At 45.4% G+C, this 21,532-nt stretch overlaps 1 protein-coding gene across 2 annotated transcripts in view; it reads left to right on the forward strand.

The window, feature by feature from the left end:
• Positions 1 to 1,056: 1,056 nt before the first annotated feature.
• The window catches only part of LIN28A (lin-28 RNA binding posttranscriptional regulator A), a 44,218-nt gene continuing 23,742 nt past the window's right edge, over positions 1,057 to 21,532 (forward strand). The window contains exons 1-2 of one of the 2 annotated variants that reach the window (XM_077337726.1): positions 1,057 to 1,135; positions 2,689 to 2,879. In XM_077337726.1, coding sequence (XP_077193841.1) covers positions 1,072 to 1,135; positions 2,689 to 2,879 — 255 coding nt within the window. In that variant the 5' untranslated portion in view covers positions 1,057 to 1,071. Of the gene's footprint in view, positions 1,136 to 1,460; positions 1,694 to 2,688; positions 2,880 to 21,532 lie in introns of those variants that run through there. The other variant, XM_077337727.1, reaches the window with a different exon arrangement.

Genomic DNA, 21,532 nt, shown 5'->3' on the forward strand with positions numbered 1-21,532 from the left:
GCATTATTGCAGCGACGACTATATTGCAATGATTAAAAATATATTTATAACGGTGAAAAGTTTTTTTTTTTTAAGATGTCAACCAGGAGGGGAAAGTCCTCCGCTTTGTCAAGAGCAATTTCTCCACCCCGTTTGGATCCCTCGGTAAGGGGGAAAAAGTCGATACTCTCAAAATCGCATATTTAAAAACCAACCAATAAAACCTACGGCTCGCCTTCAAATCCTGGCTCAAAACTTTCTGAATTCCTTAAAAAGTCTTCCCCCCAAAGTCTTGAAAAAAAGGGATTTGTACCCAAAGCACCCAACACCCCCCTCCGGCACCGTTTCCCCCACAGAATTCAACGGGGATCAACCTGGGATAACCTGAGACCCGGCCTCAGGGATGAGAGGCAGGGAAAGAACACTCAGATTCTTTCTTTCTTTCTTTCTTTCTTTCTTTCTTTCTTTCTTTCTTTCTTTCTTTCTTTCTTTCTTTCTTTCTTTCTTTCTTTCTTTCTTTCTTTCTTTCCCCTCCTCCCTCTCTTTGAGCACTCAAAGCCGGCCAGTGGAGCTCCTTCCCTCATCCCAATGGCGTCGGCAACGGCGGGGAGGGGGGTGTAGGGTAGGAAAGAGGCTTAGCATGCCAAAATGGGGAAGAGAGGGAGGAGCTTTCCCTCCAAACAGGTCACTTCGAGTCAAACGGCTTGGATCCTCCTAGGCATATTCTTGTGGGTGGGTGGGTGGGTGGGTGGGTGGGGGGGCTGGTGTAAGCGAAGGGTGCCCGCGAAGGGGTGGGCGAGATCTTTCTCTTTTTCCTTGACAGGTAATCCCCCGTCCCTCCCGCACACATAGAAGTCGGCTCATCTCTCCTCCCCTCGATCAATTGGAATGCATCGTTACGAACAGCCCCCCCCCCCCCCAGTAACAGTATCGCTGTCCCAAGGGGTGTGAATGCTGCGTGAACCTTGCAACGCAGGATGGGCTGGTAGTGACTATTCCGGGTCACGAAGGCTTCCCCGGGGATCAGCGCCGTTTGGAAGAGGACGTGGGACTCCCCATGTAGCCTGTCGCTAAGGCGGCTGCCCCTCTGGCATGGAGACGAAACCTCTCCCGGGGAGCCAGTTCTGGACACCCACACTTACATCCCAACACAGAGGTTGCACATACAGCAAGATGTGTAAAGTGGGAAAGGGAAAGTTGGAACGGGGGGGGGGGGAAGAGGCGTGTGTGGACGTGTGAACTGACACTAACCAGGATCTACTAACCCCCACCCCCCTTACTCCCAGGAACGGCAGAAGGTTGTATTTTTTGTCTCCTGGGAGGGAGGAGTGCTGGAGGACTGCTGGAGGGGGGGAGAGGAGGGGGAGAGCAGACCAGCAAAAGGGGGGGGGGAGAGAGAGAGGAGATCCATTGTCTCTTAGAAATTTGGGAAGGTTTGGAAAGACTGGGGCCCTCCCACTGCTATTGTTGAAGTGAAGATGTAGCGACCCTTTCTCTCTCTCTCTCTCTCTCTCTCTCTCTCTCGCTTCTTCCCTCCTCGATTTGAAGCTTCCTCCTCCAGCCCTCCCCCCTCCCTTTCCCCTCCCCTCCCCTCTTTTTTGGGGGGCCGAGAGCGGCTGAGAAGACCCTCTTCCACGGCAGGCAGAGAGGAGGGCAGGCCGCCGTTTCCAGCAGAGGTGCAGGATGGGGTCGGTTTCCAACCAGCAGTTTGAAGGTTAAGTGATATTCCTCCCCCCCCCCCTCCGCCAATAATTCTTTCTGAATTCCATTTGCTTTCGATGCCTTTCCTTCTGTCGCCGCTGCCTCTTTCCCCAATTTCTTTCTTGAAAATGAGCTGCACGTGGGGCAATTGTGTTTTTTAAGTACATTTTATGGTTTGGGTTTTTTTTAACTGAAATTTTGGCTCGTTTTTTTTTTAAAAAAAGGTTACTTTTGGGAAATAAGAACTTTCCCCCTCCCCCCTTGAAAAGGACACACTTAAGGGTTGTTTTTTTTGTTTGTTTGTTTTAATGGGGAAAACGCTCCTTTCGAGGGAAAGGGGCTCTAGGAAACTGTGACCCTCTCTTGGTCCAACATGTGCTTGCATTGGGGTGGGGGAGGGCATTAGGGAAAGTTTTTTGGGGGGATTCTAGGGGAAATTAGCCCAAAACTTTTCAAACCGCACGGAGGCTTCCAAATGGCCTCGACAGCAAATGGCGTTTCTTTTTCCAGTGTGTTTTCTTACAACGACTCCTTTGGAGGGGCCAATAACTCGACTGTCCCCACTCCCAGAAAAGTCTTGAAACGAGTTTGAAAAGGGGGTTAGCGGCTGTCCCTCTCCTCCTGCCCCCGTCTGCCTGCCTAGCATTGGCAAATGGAAGAGGAATGGCCCTCCCGCGGGATAATTTGGCTGAAAGGACGCCCCGTTTCCACGATGGGCTGGAGCCGGATGGGAAATGCCGCCCGCTTAGGAAGGAGCAGCCCGGTTTCTCCCCCTCCGTTGCGTTGGCCTCAGTTTGAGGAGACCCCCCCGCCTCCGCCCCCGCCCCGTTTCGCTTCGGTTTAGGGGCTCCGCGCTCTGCCCCCTACCCCCTTCGGATGGTCGGTGCGGGTCCGTGGGGCGCCGGCCGCGGCTGAGGCGCTGTGGGCATGGCGAGGGGGTGTCCTCCGGGGGAGTAATCCTCCGGGGGGGGGGCGGCTCCGGCGGCTGACCGGCGTGTATGTTTGCAGGGGGCTGCGCCAAAGGGAGCGAGGCCGAGCCCACGGGCGACTCGCCCCGGCCGGACGAGGCAGGCCAGCCGCTGCTGCACGGGGCCGGGATCTGCAAGTGGTTCAACGTGCGGATGGGCTTCGGCTTCCTCTCCATGACCACCAAGGAAGGCGCCGCGCTCGACTCCCCCGTGGACGTCTTCGTGCATCAGGTAAGGCGGAGCCGGCTGGGGGCCTAGGCCGGCCGGCCTGCGGGGCCTGCGAGCAAAGCTGGCTCGGGGCCTCGTGAGCTGACCACCCACTCGCCCGGAGGCCCCGACTGCCCGCGCCTCGCCGTCCACACGCCCCTCAGGCCTCTCCCTTTCGGGAAGCCAGGCCAGGGTCCAAGAGGTGGGTGGCTGGGAATCCCCTCTCCCTCTGCTTAAGGGCTCCCTTCGGACTGAAGCCCTTTTCTACTTTGAAAAAAAAATCCCAATAAATAACTGTGGGCTTCGGCTGAATGTCTGTGCCTAAACCCAGTGGTTTAGAAGGGAGGAACTCTGTCAAGGACTGCATTGGAAAGTGAAGCCAGCCCTAAAGGCAAGCTTGGCCTGGCCTCCCTCTCTTGAGAAGCAGGCTCAGTAGGCTTACAGGGTGTTTTGGGTCAAAGGCAAGGAATAACCTTTCTGCCACTCCCTGCTGTTATGAGGCTAGGGCAGCAGGGTGGAGCACCCTGACAACTTGAATTGGATCCACTGGTAGTGTGAAAAGGTACCTTTCCTCGGAATGGAAAGCAAAGGATATCTCTCTGACTCCAGGAACTTCAGTGGGAGGATGCTGATCCAAAAACGTTTCATGAAATGTCCTTGTGAGGGCAGTTTTATTTTAGGGGGCCAGGCTATCAAAGGTGAGATCTAAAGTGTCCCCTTTTGTCCCTGATGCTACATTGCCCTTTCCTCTCCTCTATATGGGCCCACAAGTCCATGACACACTTACAAGTATCTTGGTGCTAGTTTTTCCAAGTACAGTGTTTGGGAATTGCTGTGTTTCAAAAAGAGACCCCTTTTTTCTTTAAAAGGTGCTATTTTAATCTGGCAGTGCCACATTTTATTCAGGGGGAGGTGGTGTTTTTTATTTTGTGTGGGAGGAATGGTAGGGAATGATTACAGCATCTGCAGGGTTTTAGAGCTTAAACAACTGGCTGATTAGGTTTATGATTGTAATGGAAAATGTGATTGGTTGGCAGTAGGATTTTAGGCTGGCATGAGAAAGTCACTTATCTGTGTGCTGTCTAAACCTCTGGAATCCCCTATCACAAGATGTGGGCTATGGGCAAAAATGCAAAGGGTATAATCTATCATGATCACTGAACATCCATGTTCAGAGGAAATGAACTACTGAACACCCGTTCCTGATGACAAAAAAAGAAAGGATAAAGCGAATGCTTTTTGAGCTTCCGGATGAGTCTACTTTTTTTGGAATGCTAGTCCTGCAAGATGGCTTTTGTGATTGTCCAGTTTTATAATAAGAACATAGATCCTTGTATTAGCATGTTTCATGACCTCTCTGAATTCAACTACATTGAGAAAATAGAGTAGTGAGACTTCGGGCACCAGAGAGTTTTCAGAAACTTATCTGTAGGTTGTTGTGGTCCATTATATCTGAACAAAAGACATTTAATTAGGTTGGGACTTCCTTTGGGGGTACCCTGAAGGAATCACTTTTGCTGGGGGAAATTTGTCTGCACTGATGTAATTTTGCTCCTTAGAGGGCAAATACGACATCATAGAGGAAACTGCTGTGATCTGGGTATCTGTCTTAGCCTTCTAACCCCCCCCCCCATCACTATTCAGGTGTGAGCTTGACTTTTTAAAGAATAAATTAAAACACTAAGGAACACACACACACACATTTATGCATGAATTTTAGATAGAAGGCTGGATACTGTAATCCTGAGTAATCTTATTGAAATCAGTAGCTCTGTGCTACTGTGTAAACCTACTTGAGGACCGGAAGTCATTTCATTTTAGCGACTTTACCAATACTTGGGAGGAGGCACCAAGCTCATTTTTCCCCAGGGAAGGAGAGTAATACTATCCCCCTCTTAAATTTATTATTGTCATGGACCTGGAAGATGTTAAGATGTAAAGAGCTGATACATGGTTCTTGATGGGTAATGTGAGCTAAATACTGTTTGCTTGGCTACTGTGGACAAATCCGGTTTACGAGCGCTTTAAATTCAAAAGAGAACTTTTTTTAGGTGGGCATGGACAAATCTGGGTATATTATTCTCTGGTAGGACAGGATAAAAGAGCCTGGTTTCTGTTGATGTTGTAAACTTTAAATTGTGATACATGGTAATACATTGACTTAAAGGTAAAGAGCTTGATGGTGCCAAGTTGATTCGTGATGAATTGATCCTGAAAGGGTCTAAAACATATTTCTCATATTAATTGTTTTAGTGGCTTTACTCCTGAATAAGGGGATGTAAAACATGGAGCTTGATTTGTTCCAGGGAAGTAGTCATGTTTGAGGAGAAGTCTTACGGCATCTTGAAGGCTAGCACATTTTTATTCTAGCAGAAGCTCTGATGCACCAGAGCTGTTTGATGAGGTGAACTTTATTCCAAGCTTTTGTTGGAATAAACATGACTTGGCCTTAAAGGTGTCACAGTAGTCCTGTTTGTGTCAGCATCACATTACATATGGAAACATAAAGGAAGAAGGAGATCCTTTTTGACACCAACTGGTGCTCCCTTCCCCAGAGTTTTGTGTCCCCTCCCAACAGGCAGATGGTTAATTCTAAAAGAATGAATGGAGATGACCCTGGCTTTCCTGCCCCCTCCCCAGAGCCTGACTTCTCCAGGTTAGGGTTTGGGTACATTAATGGAAAAGCCATTAGCTGGGAATGCTGATTTTGCTGCTCATCTTGGGAGGGATGCAAATTGTGGGGTAGGGACAGTTGATGGAATGACCCTGTCTGTCATACTTTTATGCAATTACACTTTGGGGTATCTCCAGTTTCTGCCAGGAGTTACTACATCTAGAGGGCCAAGGTCTCTTCTCCAGGAAGTGTTTAGAGTTTTGCATCCATTGTGCTTGGAGACTATAGGCAGCATTGGCTGGACCCCTCTATTCTCCCCAGTGTTTATTGCCCCAGACAGTCTAGTTCTCTGATTGCCAGCCACTAATAGCCCTGCACAAAAATAATTAGCCTGGGTGTTTCTAGCCATTGTCACGTCTTCCTCCACCTTCAGCCCTTTTAGAGGAAAAACCACAAACAGGTGGGAAGATGCTCTTTAACTCTATGCAGTATCTTTGTGGCTGCATACTTGACTGCCCCATGCATGTCCACACATTACAAAGGAGTGTGGGAACCTTGAGGTACATTCTTGACCATTTTGAAAGAACAAATGATGGCTTTCTGATATTAAAAAAAAGGAGGTGGGTAGTCCAATTTTTGGAAAAGTCTCTCTGCAGCAGCTAACCAACATACCAAAATGGAGCATTTGAGAACAGAGGCAGTATATTTTTGTCCCTTTATTGTAAGCTTCCTTAGGTATCTGTCAGGTAGCACATGGAAACAGAATGATGAACTAAGCAGCTTTTGTTCTCACCCATTATGGAGTTTTTTGAGGCTTGGTTGGTATACAGCCTAGATAGTGCATGAACGGAAGGCACTTCTAACAGAAGATAACCTGTTTTTTTGTACCCTGCTTTTTACTACCCAGAAGAGTCTCAAAGTGATTTACTATCACCTACTTTTTCTGTCCCCACAACAGACACCTGTGAGATAGGTGAAGCTGAGAGAACTGTGACTGGCTCAAGGTCACCCAGCTGACCGGATGTGGGAGAGTGAGGAATCAAACCTGGTTCTTCAGATTGGAGGCCACTGCTCTTAACCATGACACCACACTAGCACTCAGGCAGCAGAACAGAATTTTCCTGCTTTCTTCTGTGTTTCCCTGAGTTCCCTGAAATGATGGTTCTGTGGGCCTGGGGAGCCTCAAGAATATCATGAGGAGCAAATCAGGGTCTACAAGAGGCAGGAGAAATTGGCAGAAAATCTTTGTCATCCTTGTCCTGTTATGTTTGTGGAGACCATAGTCTGAATCCAAATCTGTGCACTGTATAAAGTGAGGGCAGACTCCTGAGGTGCGGAAATGGATGTACAACTTCACCCTGTAGGCAGAAGATTCTTTTTTAATGTTCCCCCAGTAACACAAAGTTCCTACAACTACCACATAGGTTGTAGCCTTGCTCCTGAGGTATTAATTTATTTCCTTTTAGCTTCTTTTTTGTAGAAAGGACTCCAAAGTGATAACAACACTGCTCACCTCCCAGTTGGAAGTGATGCTGTCCCCATGCTCGAGTCAGTGTTAAACTGCTTGTTGGGATAAGGTGAAGTCATGTTGCTCATTGATTAGTCCAAGTGCTCCAATGTTTCTTGAAAGGAAAATGCAACATATCTGTCTCTCCTGTGTTCTTCTAGCAAAGGTCATTGTTGGATATCTTGCACAATTTTCAGACTGTGTCTTCCTTAAGTGGCATTCATTTCTTCTGTGCTATTTTAGGGAAACCAAGAAGGCATTTATCCTTTGGGTAAAGAGCTGATTCAATTGCCCTGCAATGTGTTATCAATGGTTTGAAATATATATCCATAGTTGCCCTATGTGAAATGGCGGGCTGCATGCTAGAAGGTGCCTTACCATTCATTCACAATAGACTTGAAATGCAGCCACTCAGTGTAACTCTGGCAGCTCCCATTTACAACACTGTTAAGAAGGCAACCTTCAAAGGAAAAGTTAAGGGAAAACAGCAGCCATTCATCTGGGGCAGGTACATTGGTATAGGGTGGAAAGTGTCATCAAGTCACAGCCGACTAATGGCAACCCCATGGGTTTTTCAAGGAAAGAGAGAGGTAGTTTGCCATTTCTTGCCTCTGTGTAGCAGCCCTGGACTTGCTTGGTGGTCTCTCATTGCCAGCTTTGGTCTCTCATTGACAGCTCTCATTGCCAGCTCTGGAGACTTTGTGGGTGGAGCCAGGAGTGGGCAGGATTTTGAGTGGGGTGGGACCTCTGTGGAGTATAATGCTATGGAATCCACCCTTCAAAGGAGCCATTTTCTCTAGAGGAACTGATCTCTTTAGCCTGGAGATGACCTGTAATTCCAGGGGATCTCCAGATCCCACCTAGGGACTGGTGTCGCTACCCTGTTTTGCTTCAACAAGAGTTCAAGACTATGTTAGGAAATCCTGGGTTTCAGTGGAAACCAATTAGGGTTTCTGTGGTAGATGTGGTAGATCAGTAATTGTGAAGCTTCCCTGATACACAGGTTGTCTACCTCTATCTGCTGTTACACTACCAGAATGCAGAATGCATTTGAGTGGTGGTTGTGACCAAGGGAGTATTCTTCGTTTATGTGGGTCAGCAGGGAAGAAATGGAAATGTTCTCTGGGTGAGTGTAACCTCCCCCCCCCCCCAACCTCAAGTACAAGACAACCCAGCCTATTTTGTTTATAACTGAGGGCCATTTTGACTTGGTTGTTTATTGGGAATTTCTCAAAACTCTGGTGTCTCAGTCCAGTTCAAATATGTCCAAATTCAGGTTGCTAGTTCATTACTTTTTCCATTCTAGTTCCATCTTCCTGAGCGGGTGATTGGATGAAATCTCTTGCTGTTGTTCAAGCCCACCTTATAAGATGTTGAGTTCCTCCAATCAGTATATGCCTTGGACCATCACACAGCACAAAAAATGTCCCAAATAAATTTGTGATTATCTAAACATTTAGATGCCAGCAACTCTTGAGTCATCTAAATGGAGGGTTAGCAGTCTAGTGAAAGTAGCCCAGGATTCTCAGTTGGTTGTCCTTTCTTGGATTGTGGTCTAATGAGAGGACAGGAAGGAAAATTTGCTTGTCCTTCCCAACCTTACAGTGTTTGGGAGCTAATCTTTGCAATATAGCCAAAGTTACCGACAGGCATGAAAGGAGCGCTCATTGGCCCTATGTTACTGCTGTATTTCTGTATCAGTTTCTTTTGGAAAAGTGTTTAAGTGGGGAGCGATGTTGGCCTGAAATAGCAGAACAAAGTTGGAGTCCCGTGCCACCTTTAAGACCAGCCAAGTTTTATTGAAGGTGTAAGCTTTTGTGTGCATGCACACTTCATCAGACAATGAAATCAGAGTTACAAGGCCACATATATAAGTAAAGAGTGGGTGATGGATTAGTACACAGCGAAGCGAAGAACTGATGGCTGGATGACTCATTTTATAGAGATGCTGTCTAGCTTTGTTCAACATTGTGGCAATTCACAGAGAATGTTTACAAAGTTCATTTCTTCATGTAAAAGCTAATTGGCGTACTGAGCGTATTTGGTGTGGTTAAAGTATTTTGGTGTGTGTCACTAACTAGAGTTAATGGGTTATATCCAGACTAAATTTTCCATTATCAGAGTGGACAATTGCCTCTTGCTGTGGTCAACTGAACTGGATGAAATGCTGTTCTTGGGGGACAGGAGGGGACCCTGGGTTGCAACATAAGAGGTGCCTGAAGCAGCAAGGGCCCCTTTTGAACAAATCCAACTTTTAAAAGTACTTGACGTATTGGAAACAATTAGCCATTTGCAAGCACTGGCAATCGTGCCACTTTGGACGTTTAGAACAATGCACACTGCTTTTGCTACCCTTTCAGGTACTGAATGCAGCTGGCCCTTGCTGGGAGTTATTGTCAGGGTTTTTTTTAGCTGCCATGAGGTACCTTGCCATCTGCTGAGAAACCATTGAAAAGTGGGGTGTTGATGGTGTTGGATCGTGATCCCCCAGATTGGCAAGGGTAGGCTGAGGTCTGGTTGTGTAGGTTGAGCCAGTATGGTGTAGGAGTTAAGAGCAGTGGCTTCTAACCTGGTGAGCTGGGTTTGATTCCCCGCTCCTCCACATGAAGTCAGCTAGATGATCCTGGGCTCGTCACAACTCTGATAGTGCTGTTCTGTCCAAGCAGTCCTGTCAGAGTTTTCTCAGCCTCACAGGGTGTTTGTTGTGAGGAGAGGAAGGGAAGGCGATTGTAAGCTGCTTTGAGACTCCTTTGGACAATGAAAAGCAGGTATGTAAACCAACTCTTCTTTTTCTTCTGGTGTCCGTGGTTTGCCTGGCCCTGGAGTGGGCTGAAGGAAAGGCATAGAGAACAGAATGTAAATTGCTGGGCATCAAATCTAGGTGTTTAGATTTTCCAGATTCCCTTCTGTGTTTTTTATGCTGATTGTGTCTGAATATTCTGCTAGAGACCTACCTTCACCTGGGAACAGCCTCTCTCTGTCAATTCTCCAGGCACCTTCATTATATAATTTTTGGTGCCTGGTGAAAACACACCTCTTCCCCCAGGCCTTTGATACCTAGTTTCCTCTGTGTACTGTCCTGCTAGGGAAGGGGGTTATATTTCTACTGGTTTTACTTTATTTTTTTTACTTGGGACTTTTGGGTGAAGGCGTGGGATATAAATTACTCTATTAAATAGTGGTTAGAATACCAGACTGGGTTTCCCAGCTATGGGTTGGAAAATATTTGGAGACTTTGGGAGTGGGCAGAATTTGGGGCAGGGAGGGACCTCCGTGGAGTATAGTGCTATGGAGTCCACCCTCCAAAGCAGCCATTTTCTCCGGCAGAACTTATCTCTTTGGAGATGAGCTGTAATTCCAGGGGATCCCCAGGTCCTGCCTGGGGACTGGCATTCCTATACCAGACTAGGAGATCCAGGTTCAGATCCTTCACCTTGTCATGAAATTTGTTGAGTGTGCCTTGGGCCAATCACTTGCGCTCTTAGCCTCACCTGACTCATAGTGTTGTTGTGAGGATCCATTGAAAGAGCAGAGAACAATGTTGTAAGCTGCTTTGCGTCCCCATAGAGGAGAACGGAGAGATGTAAATTAGCTAAATAAGCTGGAGTGGTGTTGGTGGCAAGATCATACCTGCTATTTCCTCAGCCTAGGCACCTTCGGCCTAACGTGCACAGAAGCGATGCTTGTGTGAAATGGGGCTCCCTCTGTGTGCAAGAATGCTGCATCTCAGGGGTTCCTGAGGGGGGGCAGAGAGAGTCAATTTGTGCTGGCCTTCAGCTAGATGTATCTGGGGGTGAGCCTTGCAGGCACGATGGCTTAGGCCTCTTAGTGTTCTCTGCTCAAAGAGTTGCTGAATTGTGTATTCCTGGAATTCCTATTGCTTTGTTCATTGGATGTCTGATACTGTACGACGATTACAGAGTAAAGAAGGGGAGGGGAGTGTAATCTACCTCAAGACTTACCAACTAAGGCAGGTTATCAGTAAACTGAACAAATAGCTCTTTCCCCTCTGGGTGAAATGTGCATGCACAGTTTCATTGTGTGTAAGAATCGAAAAGCACGTGGTAGGGCCTTCTTTGATTCTTGAGCTGTAAATGATTTTGTTTCCGCCTGTCTGAGCATCCTTGAAGAACCTTGGTGGTAAGGAAGTCGTGGCTACTGGGCAGCCATTCCAGCCATCTTAGTCAATGACCGTATCATGAGTAGAGGCATGTAGGGTTACCCTTGCGTGCTGTGGCTCTAAATCTGGACCTTGTCAACCTGCATCACAGAATGAGGTGGCAGAGGCAATAGCAGCTGCAGAGAGTATCAGTTTTCAGTCTCCTCTGTCATATGCAGCTAATAAAACTTGCTTATCTGGCAGCATTAATTATTGTTAGGGTAGATTCAGGTGGGCTGCCGTGTTGGTATGAAGCAGTAGAAGACAGTTTGAGTTCAGGGGCACCTTTAAGACCAACAAAAGCTTTATTCAAAGTGTAAGCTTTCATGCATCTGATAAAATGTGCACGCCCATGAAAGCTTATACCTTGAATAAAGCTTTGTTGGTCTTAAAGGTGCCCCTGGTCTGAAACTTTGTTATAAGGGTGAATGCGAAGTTTGTGGAACTCACTGTGTAAACAGTCCTGTAGCACCTTTAAGACCAACAAAGATTTATTCAAGGCATGAGCTTTCGAGTGCAAGCACTCTTCGTGACGAAGAATGCTTGCACTCGAAATCTCATGCCTTGAATAAATCTTTGTTGGTCTTAAAGGTGCTACTGGACTCTGATTTTATTGTGCTACTTCAGACCAACATGGCTACTCATTTGAATCTATCACTGTGTAAACGTAAAGGTGTTGTTTGCTGTGTTACGATTATGGAGAGTGGACCTGAAATTTTAGCCATAGTATGAGCACCTCTTGAGTTGTAGCTATACACTGGGCAGGTCAGAAGGGGTTGGGCACATGAACCTCTTCTGACTGCAAATGTGTGCTCTTTGTCCATGCACAGTGCCCTTAAAGTGAGACAGTGCTCAGGTTTTGACTGCAGCAAGGACCTATTGATAACCCTCTCCTGGTCATTTACATATGTGAATGATAAACTGCAGGAAGTCACTGTGGGAGAAAGGAGGGAATTGGCCTCTTTAGATCTATTAAATTACTTTATTACAGGAACTAGGTTTCAATGGCCCTTCCTGGCAGGGGGTTTGGCTCCATCTCTCCCCACCCATCACCTTCCCCTTATCTGATCAGAAAGCTACTAAAAGCCTAACAGGATGGGGGGGGGGGGTGTCAACAGGGCTGTCCCTTGCCCCTCTTCTCCCCATGAGGTGATTAGACAATATCTGGTTTAAGTAGCCTGTGGGGTTGAAATGGAGGATCATTTGAGGGAGCAAAAAAAAATTGAGGAAATGGACAAGAGTTTGAGGAGGGGAAAACTTGAGTCAGACTTGGCGAGCTGCATTTAGGAAAAATCAGACTGCCTCTGTTAAACGAATGGGCCAAATCTGTTTCTACTTCAATGCCCCTTGAATTGCATTGATTTCCTCCAAGAAATCTAAGACTGAGTGCATAGAATTTGCTCAAGATCCTCTGCCCCAGAAAGATTAAATTGGCTTCAACCAGAACCAGGACTTTTTCAGCCCTAGCTCTGGCCTGGTGGAATGCTGTCCCAAGTGAGATCAGGGCCCTGCAGGACATTAAACAATTTCATACGACCTGCAAAACAGAGCTGTTCCAACAGGCCTTTGGCTGAGGCCTAGAACCATCACATATGATATCTGGCCTCTCTTCTGAAAACACTTAACTTTGATTTGTTCAAAACCCTTTGCCAAAACTAACACTTTGTTTCCCCTCACCAGAGAGAAGATGTCGACTTGATATGGCTTCCAAATTAAATTAAGTGGGCTAATTTTAAAATGTTTTACTTGTATTTATATGTATTTTTTTAAGATTATGTATCTTATCCTATGTTGTGAGCCACCCTTTGAGGAAGGGTGGTACACAAATCTGAAAAATAATTCTTTAAACTGAGGTTTTCCCTGTTCTGGTTTCCTTATGGCCTGTTGACCACCAAAGTCTGCTCATCTGAAAGTGTTTTACAGACTTTCTCGTGAAATGGGGTTCCAGACTGGGGCAGCCCTTGGTATTTGAGATGGAATGGTTAAATTCCCTGTTTGTTGTGATAGGGATGCTATTTAGCTTTTCATTACCGTCCAATTTTTTTTTAAGATCTGGGCAGAGATTTCTTTCTGTCTGACTTTGTGGGGTCACCCAGTAAATTTGCTGGTTGGTAGATTTATGGCCTTAGTGGGACCCATAGCTGTTGGCATGGCTCTCCTCCATTTTATTTTAACCACCAACCTCTGAGGTAGGCTAGGCTGAGGGTGTGTGACTGGCCCAAAGTCACCAAGCCAACTTCCATGGCAGAGAGGGGATTCAATCCTAGATTGTTGCTCTAGACCACACCGGCCTCCATGATGAGAAATAGAAAGCTGGTACTCATCAACTCATGCTCTGATCATCACAGTTCTCCTTGCGCCATTTATTTCATTGTTCTTCAAGATTTTCTATGTAATGTGTATATTAGTCTTAAAGGGCTCAAACTGTATGTCCAAAAGTTTGGGCCCTTTAAGACAAAGTGTTGGCTTATATCAATGAAATGAAAATTTCCTTTAAAGCTACCTGAGATGTTATTTTGTTCTGTTTATGCTGTTTGAGAACCGGCCACTTCAGACATCGTGTGAAACTATGGTTTGGTTTAATGATGATTACTGTAGGTATCTGAATGCACTCCACCGCTCTAATAACTATGGTTGGTTAAGCCCATCATAGTAGGGTCTGAAGGGGTGCTCTTATTCTCAGCTGTGGTTTTGTGTGTTATATGAATGTAGATGTTAGAATCATAGAATCATAGAGTTGGAAGGGACCATACAGGCCCTCTAGTCCAACCCCCTGCTCAACGCAGGATTAGCCCTAAGCATCCTAATGTTCTTAGCTTGTTCCACAGCAATTCTTCCTCTCAACTCTACTGCGTATAAAGAGCAGACCTTTGTTGAGGATCAGAATATGTCATTTTCTCCAGGAGAACTGCTGGCAGGGGCAAGCCAAGCCTGCTACCTTCTCCAGCAGCTAGTGTTGATGGCCCTATATATGTGGGTGGGTGTACCTACGGTTGCATTGTATCCACAAGGTTGGGAAAGAAGTCAGACACATTTTGTCAGTTTATGCATCTCTCTAAAGGCATGGCCATGAAGTCTCTTGTCCATTTGTCTGTGGTAGAAATTCACCCTTCACTGTGCAATGCTTTTCTTCAGTGTTTGGTCCTTTTGGTCTCCTGGGAGGCCACTAGTCTTGCATGAATGGTAGCTCCTAGTGTCTGAAGAATGCATTCTGCTGCAGAGAACTTTTTCTACCCAGTGGAAAAGGATGCAGTGTCAGCCTTGGAACTCAAGCCAATGTTTTTGTGCTGCTGGCATTGCAGAGAAATGTCATCGCCTGTAGCTTGAGCACTGTGTAGCTTCTTGACCTGCTGCCTTTCCTTTTTCCCCTCTTTAAGTAGGGTATGTATGTATGTTTGTGGGAGAGAGTGTGAACTACAGATTAGATTTCACAGATCTGATAAAGTGAACTTTCTTGTCCACAACTGTTTGTGCCACAAGATGTCTGCAGTTCTATTGCATACTTACTGTGTGTGAGAATAATTTAATTTTAATCTGTTTAGTCTTTATGGGGCTATAACGCTATTGTTCTTTTTGAAAACCTTCCATTTGGGCTTGCACATTTCTTTGACTTTTCAAAATTGATTTGGATGTCATACATGTGCTTGATGGGGTTTTAGATGCAAACGTTTGGAACAACCTCTTAAAGGTTGACTATGCGGTTATCAGATTAAGGTATAAGGAAGAGTAAATATTGAAGTGGATAATTTGAATGATGAAGGAAGAAACAGTCTGTTGTGTGTAGAGCTGGTTTTTTTTTTTTTACCCTTCTTTTTACTACCCAAAGGAGTCTCAAAGCGACTTAAAATCTCCTACCCTTTCTCTCTCCACAGCATCCTGTGGGGGTAGGAGAGGCTGAGAGAGCTCTGAGAAAACTGTGACTGGCCCAAGGTCACCCAACTGACTGTGTGTGGAGGAGTGGTGAATTAAAGCTGGTTCTCTAGCCTGCCACTTTTAACCATTGCAGTGAGCTTGGCTCTACATCAAGCTGGCGAGAGGAATTAGTTTGAAATATCTTGAATGAGTTTACAATTGTGAGTGAAATGATTCTGAATGCATTTATTGCAATGCAATGGATTCCAATTTAATATGTTGGTTACTTTTATAATGGCTGCTTACCTCAAACTGTCACATCAAAGTAAATAAATATAGTATGAAATTGTTACACGTGAGACTAGACTATTTATTATGGAAGAAGCTTTTGTGGACAGGACAGCCCATGCCATATATCACTGAATGATTCATGGTTTTGCTAAATTGAAGGATGATTTTCCTTCTTATAGGAAATGAAATTATATAGTTCAGTAGAAAGGAGCAGGAATCCAGGAGCATTTTAATGACTAACTAGATTTGTGGCAGGCTATGAGCTTTCATGAGAAGCAGTGACTCACAAAAGCTCATACCCTGTGAGAAATTCAGTTAGACTTGAAGGTGCTACTGGACTCTTTTCGACTGCTCCATGCTAGCATGACTACTCGTCTTGATCTATCTCCATGTAATTCAGTCCAGCACAAAGTCTATTTTGTGGCAAGTATTTTTATTTAGATGTTTTCGTATCTTTCTCCCCCCACCCTGTGGGGAAGCGGCCAAAGTGCGCAGGAGCACACAACCCTAAATCAGAGTGTTGCCCCCCTCACCGACACGCCTGTGTTGTTTCTGGGTGATGTCAGCATGTCACACTTACTCCCCCCCCCCTACCCTACCGGCTCAAGGTTGACTCAGCCTTCCATCCTTCTGCGGTCGGTAAAATGAGTACCCAGCTTGCTGGGGGGTAAAACGGTAATGACTGGGGAAGGCACTGGCAAACCACCCCGTATTGAGTCTGCCATGAAAACGCTAGAGGGCGCCACCCCAAGGGTCAGACATGACCCGTTGCTTGCACAGGAGATACCTTTACCTTTACCTTTATCCCACAGGTAGAGTTTCACCAGTTCAGTCTTTCTCAACCTTTTTACCATTGAAAAGCCCTGAAATATTCTTCAGGCTTCAAGAAGCCCTCGAAGTGGTGCTATTGGGCAGAACATGGCTGGGAAGCATAGCCCATATGAGGCCCCTCCCCTTCCTATCCCCTCCAAGCCCACCATTGGCCATTTGGGAAGGAGTGGGCAGGTCGAATGGACCATGTATGGTCCTATCACCTGATAAATGTTTTAACAATTTTTAAAAAATATATAAAAGTTAATTCCCACCCATTCTGGAAACCCTTCCAGGGCCATCAAGTAGACCCTGGTTGAGAAAGCCTGCTCTAGTTGAAAGGAGTAGCGTGGCAGCAGAATATTGGTTCAATTGCAAGCCTCAAGCGTTTTCAAACTCACAAATCAATAAATTGACTCCCACTTTGATGCCTCTCCCCCATAAAGTTTGTGAGTTTAATCCTAGAAATCTTTTTTGCATTCAAAGATAAAATCCCAAGTTTCTGATCGTTATATCTGAGAGGGTGATGAAAGGGCACGTAAAAGATTCCTAATTAAATGTATAGATCTTGGTGTAGAATATAGATCTATATAGATCTTGGTGTGCCCTTTCTTTAGGCACAGAGAGAACAAAATACATTTCTTCACTCTATTCCTGGCCAGGCCCCCTTTTTTTGGGGGGGGAATGAATCCCTAACTAATTATTGGAATTAGCATATGCTAATCGAGATGCTGCAGGAACATCCCAGGGTCACTGAGATCCTGTTGGGTTTTTTTGTTTTGTTTTGATTGCCAGAGGGAATTTGCATCTCTACAGGGAAGCAAGGGCTTCAGGCCAAGAGACAATTCACTCCCTTGTTATCTTTTTTTTTTGTCTCCCTTCTGCAATGGCTCCCTCTGATCTTTTGGACCCCCAGTCAGGTGGAGGGAATGCTCGAGAATAATCAGTAGTACTTGGTGATCAAGACAGCAGATAGCAAACCACAGCACCCTAATGTGGGGTGCTGGGTTCAAATCTCCACTCGACCTTTGAAGCTCACTGGGGGCCCAAGTCACTTTTCTTTTGTGGATAACTGTAGGGGGAAAATGATGTTTTCTGGTCTCTCAAGCAAGTGGACTTTTCTATCTTTTAAACCAAGTGAGTCAAATAATATTCAGTAAATGTAGTATCCGGTAAACAGAGCAGAGTGTGTGGCACGGGGCAGCTCTGAATCTTGGCATGAACCATTTGCGTGGTACCTGGTCCAGGGGTGGAGAGTGAAAGATAGTGTTTGACATGATGCAGAAGCCCAAATTTTATAGGCATTTTTGTTTGTTGAGGATTTTTGAGGAATATTAATTGGTTAATTCTTTACATTTGGCTCTTGAAACCTCACCCCCCCCCCCCAAAAAATCTTGTCGGTCTCTAAGCAGTTACCAAACTTTAATCTAGCTGTTGTGTTGGTGACCAGCACGGCTACCCTCTGAAACCAGGTGCAATGGTGACATTCTTTGGTGACCTGGCGAGCTTTTCACTGCGGGGGGGTGGGGGGTGGGAGAGGGAGCCGTGGCCCAGTGCTGAGGCCTTCGCGGCCTAGTACCGGGCCACAGCCCGGGGGTTGGGGACCACTGCTCTAACAGAATGTTGGAGGTTCTGAAGCCTCCTATTGGTGGCATATGCCCCACTCAGGGGCAACTGCTGCTCTTGCTCAGTATTCTGCACCCCCCTTCCCTTCAGGCCTGCTGTGAAAGAAGCCGCTAATGGCCCCTGACTGGGGCGAGGAATGCGTTTCCAAGAGCAACTCAGGAGAATCTGTGGCCATGGACATGCATCCCTTTTGAGAGGGGAAAGGTTTCCCCTTCTGCTTAACTGTTGGCTGGCAGGGAGGCCACAGAAAAACCCCTTCACACTTAAAATACTGCTGTGGCTGGCCTCACTGCTACTCTCTAAAGATTTGAGGCCTACCACGCAAGGTTGTTGCACCGGTTCTTTTGCAGGGGTTCTTTTGCCTCCTGTTTCATCTGCTCAACAACCCTATGCAGTAGGCCTCAAGTGTTTCATTTCCACAACATTACCTTGAGTAAAACTTTGTTGATCTTAAAGGTGCCCCTGGACTCTAAATTTGTTCTGCTGCTTCAGACCAACATGGCTACCCACTTGAATCTATCTATTTTTGAATAGGCGTTCCTTTACGTTTCCTTTCCTTTTATCCCCTCTTAGAAACTCATTGATTCACAAATCTCATTCCCCATTTTTTTAAACACAAGGGCTTGAAGGACTGAAATGAATTCTGCTATTGCCAAAGTGACCTTAGGATCCTCATTTCTTTATTTAGATCAGGTTTCTATACCGCCCTCCCTTGCAGCTGTGGGCGGTTTACAGGGAACATGAGTTATGTAATACAGTGCTACATAAATTCAATACTCATAAATTCAATTCATTAATGCAGCAGCATCAACAGTTATTGTAACATAACATAGGCTATAGAATGTTTATTCCCAGTAATAATAAAACCATAAGCAAAGGAGCCCGAATTTCCAGGGTATAGGGGATGGTTGATCAATTAGAGGCTTAATTTAGTGGTCCCTTATATAATATCAAAAAACCTGAATTCAAGCAAATTATGTGTCCATCCTATTAAGTTTATTTTAGCCTTAGTTTTAAATAGTTTCATCTGTATTCTGTTTTTAATTTCCCCGCTCTCCATTTTGTTGAAGAGGGGAAAGTGAGAGTTTGACTTTAAAAAATAACATCATTAAGTGGGTTTGCCTGCATCCTTTATAAAGTGTTTATCTCTGGTACCTGGCATTATATTTTAGGGCACACATGACCCGGCCTGATAAAATGACATTTATGTCATATCCAGCTCTCATAACAAATGAACTTAACACCTCTGCGTTGTTGTTGTTGTTGTTGTTGTTGTTGTTATAGCAGGCATTCTCAACTTTTTACCATTAAGAAACCCCTAAAACATTCTTCAGGCTTTGAGAAACCCCAGAAGTGGCATCATCATGCAGAATATGGTTGGAAAATATAGGCGTGTACATGCCCACCTGGGGCCCCTCCCCTTCCCTCCCCCGTCAGACCCATCATTGGCCAGGTGGAGGTAACATGACCATATCACCTGATAAATTTTTAACAATTTTTGAAAAAAATAAATATTAATTAACTCCCACCTATTTGGGAAACTCTTCCAAGGCCCTCAAGAAACCCTAGGGTTTTATGAAACCCTGGTTGAGAAAGCCTGATCTTTAATTTCTAGATGCTTTGTCAGTCCTCCCTGAGCTGCATTTGGAGGAAGCAAAAAGGGGGAAACCCCACACCTCCTCTTTCTCCACTTGTGCTGTCATTCCCCCTCCCACTATTTTACTTTCGGCCTCTTAACCCTGCCCCTAGCCATTTCCTTTCTATTTCCTGACATCTTTGACCACGCACACCTCACCGTGTGTGCCCACTTCCCCCCTTCCACCTGAGTAACTTCCTATCTTATTTCTCTAGCAGCAGTTGCTTTGGGGGCAGATAAGAGCCTGGGATGGGCTGGATTTGGCCCCTGGGCTGCTTGTTTGACACCCCCGGACTTAAGTGTTGGCTAACATACTGATGGCACCTCTGGGTTTTCACCTGGATGGGCTGTCAGTTCATAGTGCTATATGATTTCCACCCTTTGTTCTGCCCCTGAAGCTCCTGTGGGGTGCCTTGCCGTGGCTTTGCATCTGTTTCAGACTGTGTGTGCTTGGAGTGCAGAATTCTTAATCTTTACAGTTTCATTCAATTGCATCATAATCAATACCTTTAATGGCATGTAAAATATGAACAAACAGTACAGTGCAGCAGGTTGGACTAGATAACCCAGGAGGTCCCTTCCAGCTCTATTATTCTATGATTCTACATATTGTAAGATGGATAAAAAACCATGACATCAGCAAGCAGTATAAAACAATTTGGAATTAGCCCTGATAGCATCCTCTAAAAATTTGGCAACCTTTATAATATCAGGGTCACTGTCATTTAATAGAAACTGGTACACAGTCCCTTTGTTTACATTATTTTTGTTCTGCAGAATGGTTAAGAGAAATTTCTGGTGAGATACTTTGTGGATTATACTGGGATGCTTTGGGAGTGGGTTATACTGGGATGCTTTGGGAGTAAGATAAAAATGCAGATGAGTGAGAAAAGAGGAAGGGGAGAGGTGAGCAAAGAGAAAAGTTGTGGTTGATAGGGTTGCCCATTCTGAATTTGGGAAATTCTTGGAGATTTTGGGGTGGAGTCTTAGAAGGGCAGGGTTTGGGGAAGGGAGGGGCTTCAGTAGGGTGCAATGCCATTTTCTCCATGTGAACAGTTGCCTGGAATTCAATTTTAATAGCAGGAGATCAGCCTACAACCCTGGGGGTGAAAGTGTTTGTGTGTGTGATGCTGTTTTCCTCTGTTCTGTGAATTCTCTTCTAACTGAATTGTGGAGAATTGCTCTCATTTGGAGTTTTGTACCTAAAAAGTCAAATACCATGTGAAATTCTAATAAGGAAAACTATTTTTGTCTTCTGCGATTTCAGCTAGAGAAACAATAGAAACTGAAAGATGGGTAGAGTTGGTTGTTACTTGGGCAGAGAGCCTGCCAAGGTGTGATGGGTTTCCAGTAGGTTTGCCAACTTTGGAGTGGGAAATATCTGGAGATTTTGGGGTGGAACCAGGGGAAGGTGGGTTTTTTGAAAGGGAGGGACCTCAGCAGGGTACAATGTTCATAGAATCCACCCTCCAAAGCAGCCATTTTTTTCTTGGGGAACTGATCTCTGTTGTCTGGAACTTAGTAGTTTCCAGGTGCTTGGAAAGAAGTGGGTTTGTGGGTGTTTAGTGCTATAATGACCACATTCAAAAGCAGCTGTTTTCTCCCAGAGAAGTGGAATAAATATGACTTCATAACAAACTGTGCTTCAAGAAAAACTAAATATGGTTTCTTGAGTGAAGCATAGAAATGAATAATCAATAAATGCATCATACATCAAGCATAATTATTTCAGAGCTCCTTCCTCTGGCCATCAGCAATCCCACTTCTTCAAATGTACTCTTGAGTCCGCATTTTTCATCCTTACAAAATGTGGGGGTTTTATCTGTACGAATTTAAAGCTGAGATTTTTCATGGTATTGCCCTTGTGTCTGATTCTTCATTTTACACTGGTGGAAAACAAGTGGCCCTGGATCAAAAGCAGTCCCAGCTCTTGGTTTTCTGGAGCATTGGATGGATGTGCATCATAATGTTTTGCTTGGGGGAGCAGGGGGGGCGGCGGATGGATTCAGAATTATGAGCTATTTCTGGAATTGGCAGTGGGTTTTGTGGAGGGCTGGTGTTTTTCTCCTATGCTGTCAAGTCTGCAGAGCCAGAGTGCCCTTCCACACTGACCAGAGTAAACAAAGATACTGACTTCCTGCTCATAAATGCATTAGGTAGAAATAAATTCCTGAGTATAAAA

The sequence above is a fragment of the Paroedura picta genome, chromosome 5 (genome assembly GCF_049243985.1).
Source record: "Paroedura picta isolate Pp20150507F chromosome 5, Ppicta_v3.0, whole genome shotgun sequence".
NCBI lineage: Eukaryota > Metazoa > Chordata > Lepidosauria > Squamata > Gekkonidae > Paroedura > Paroedura picta.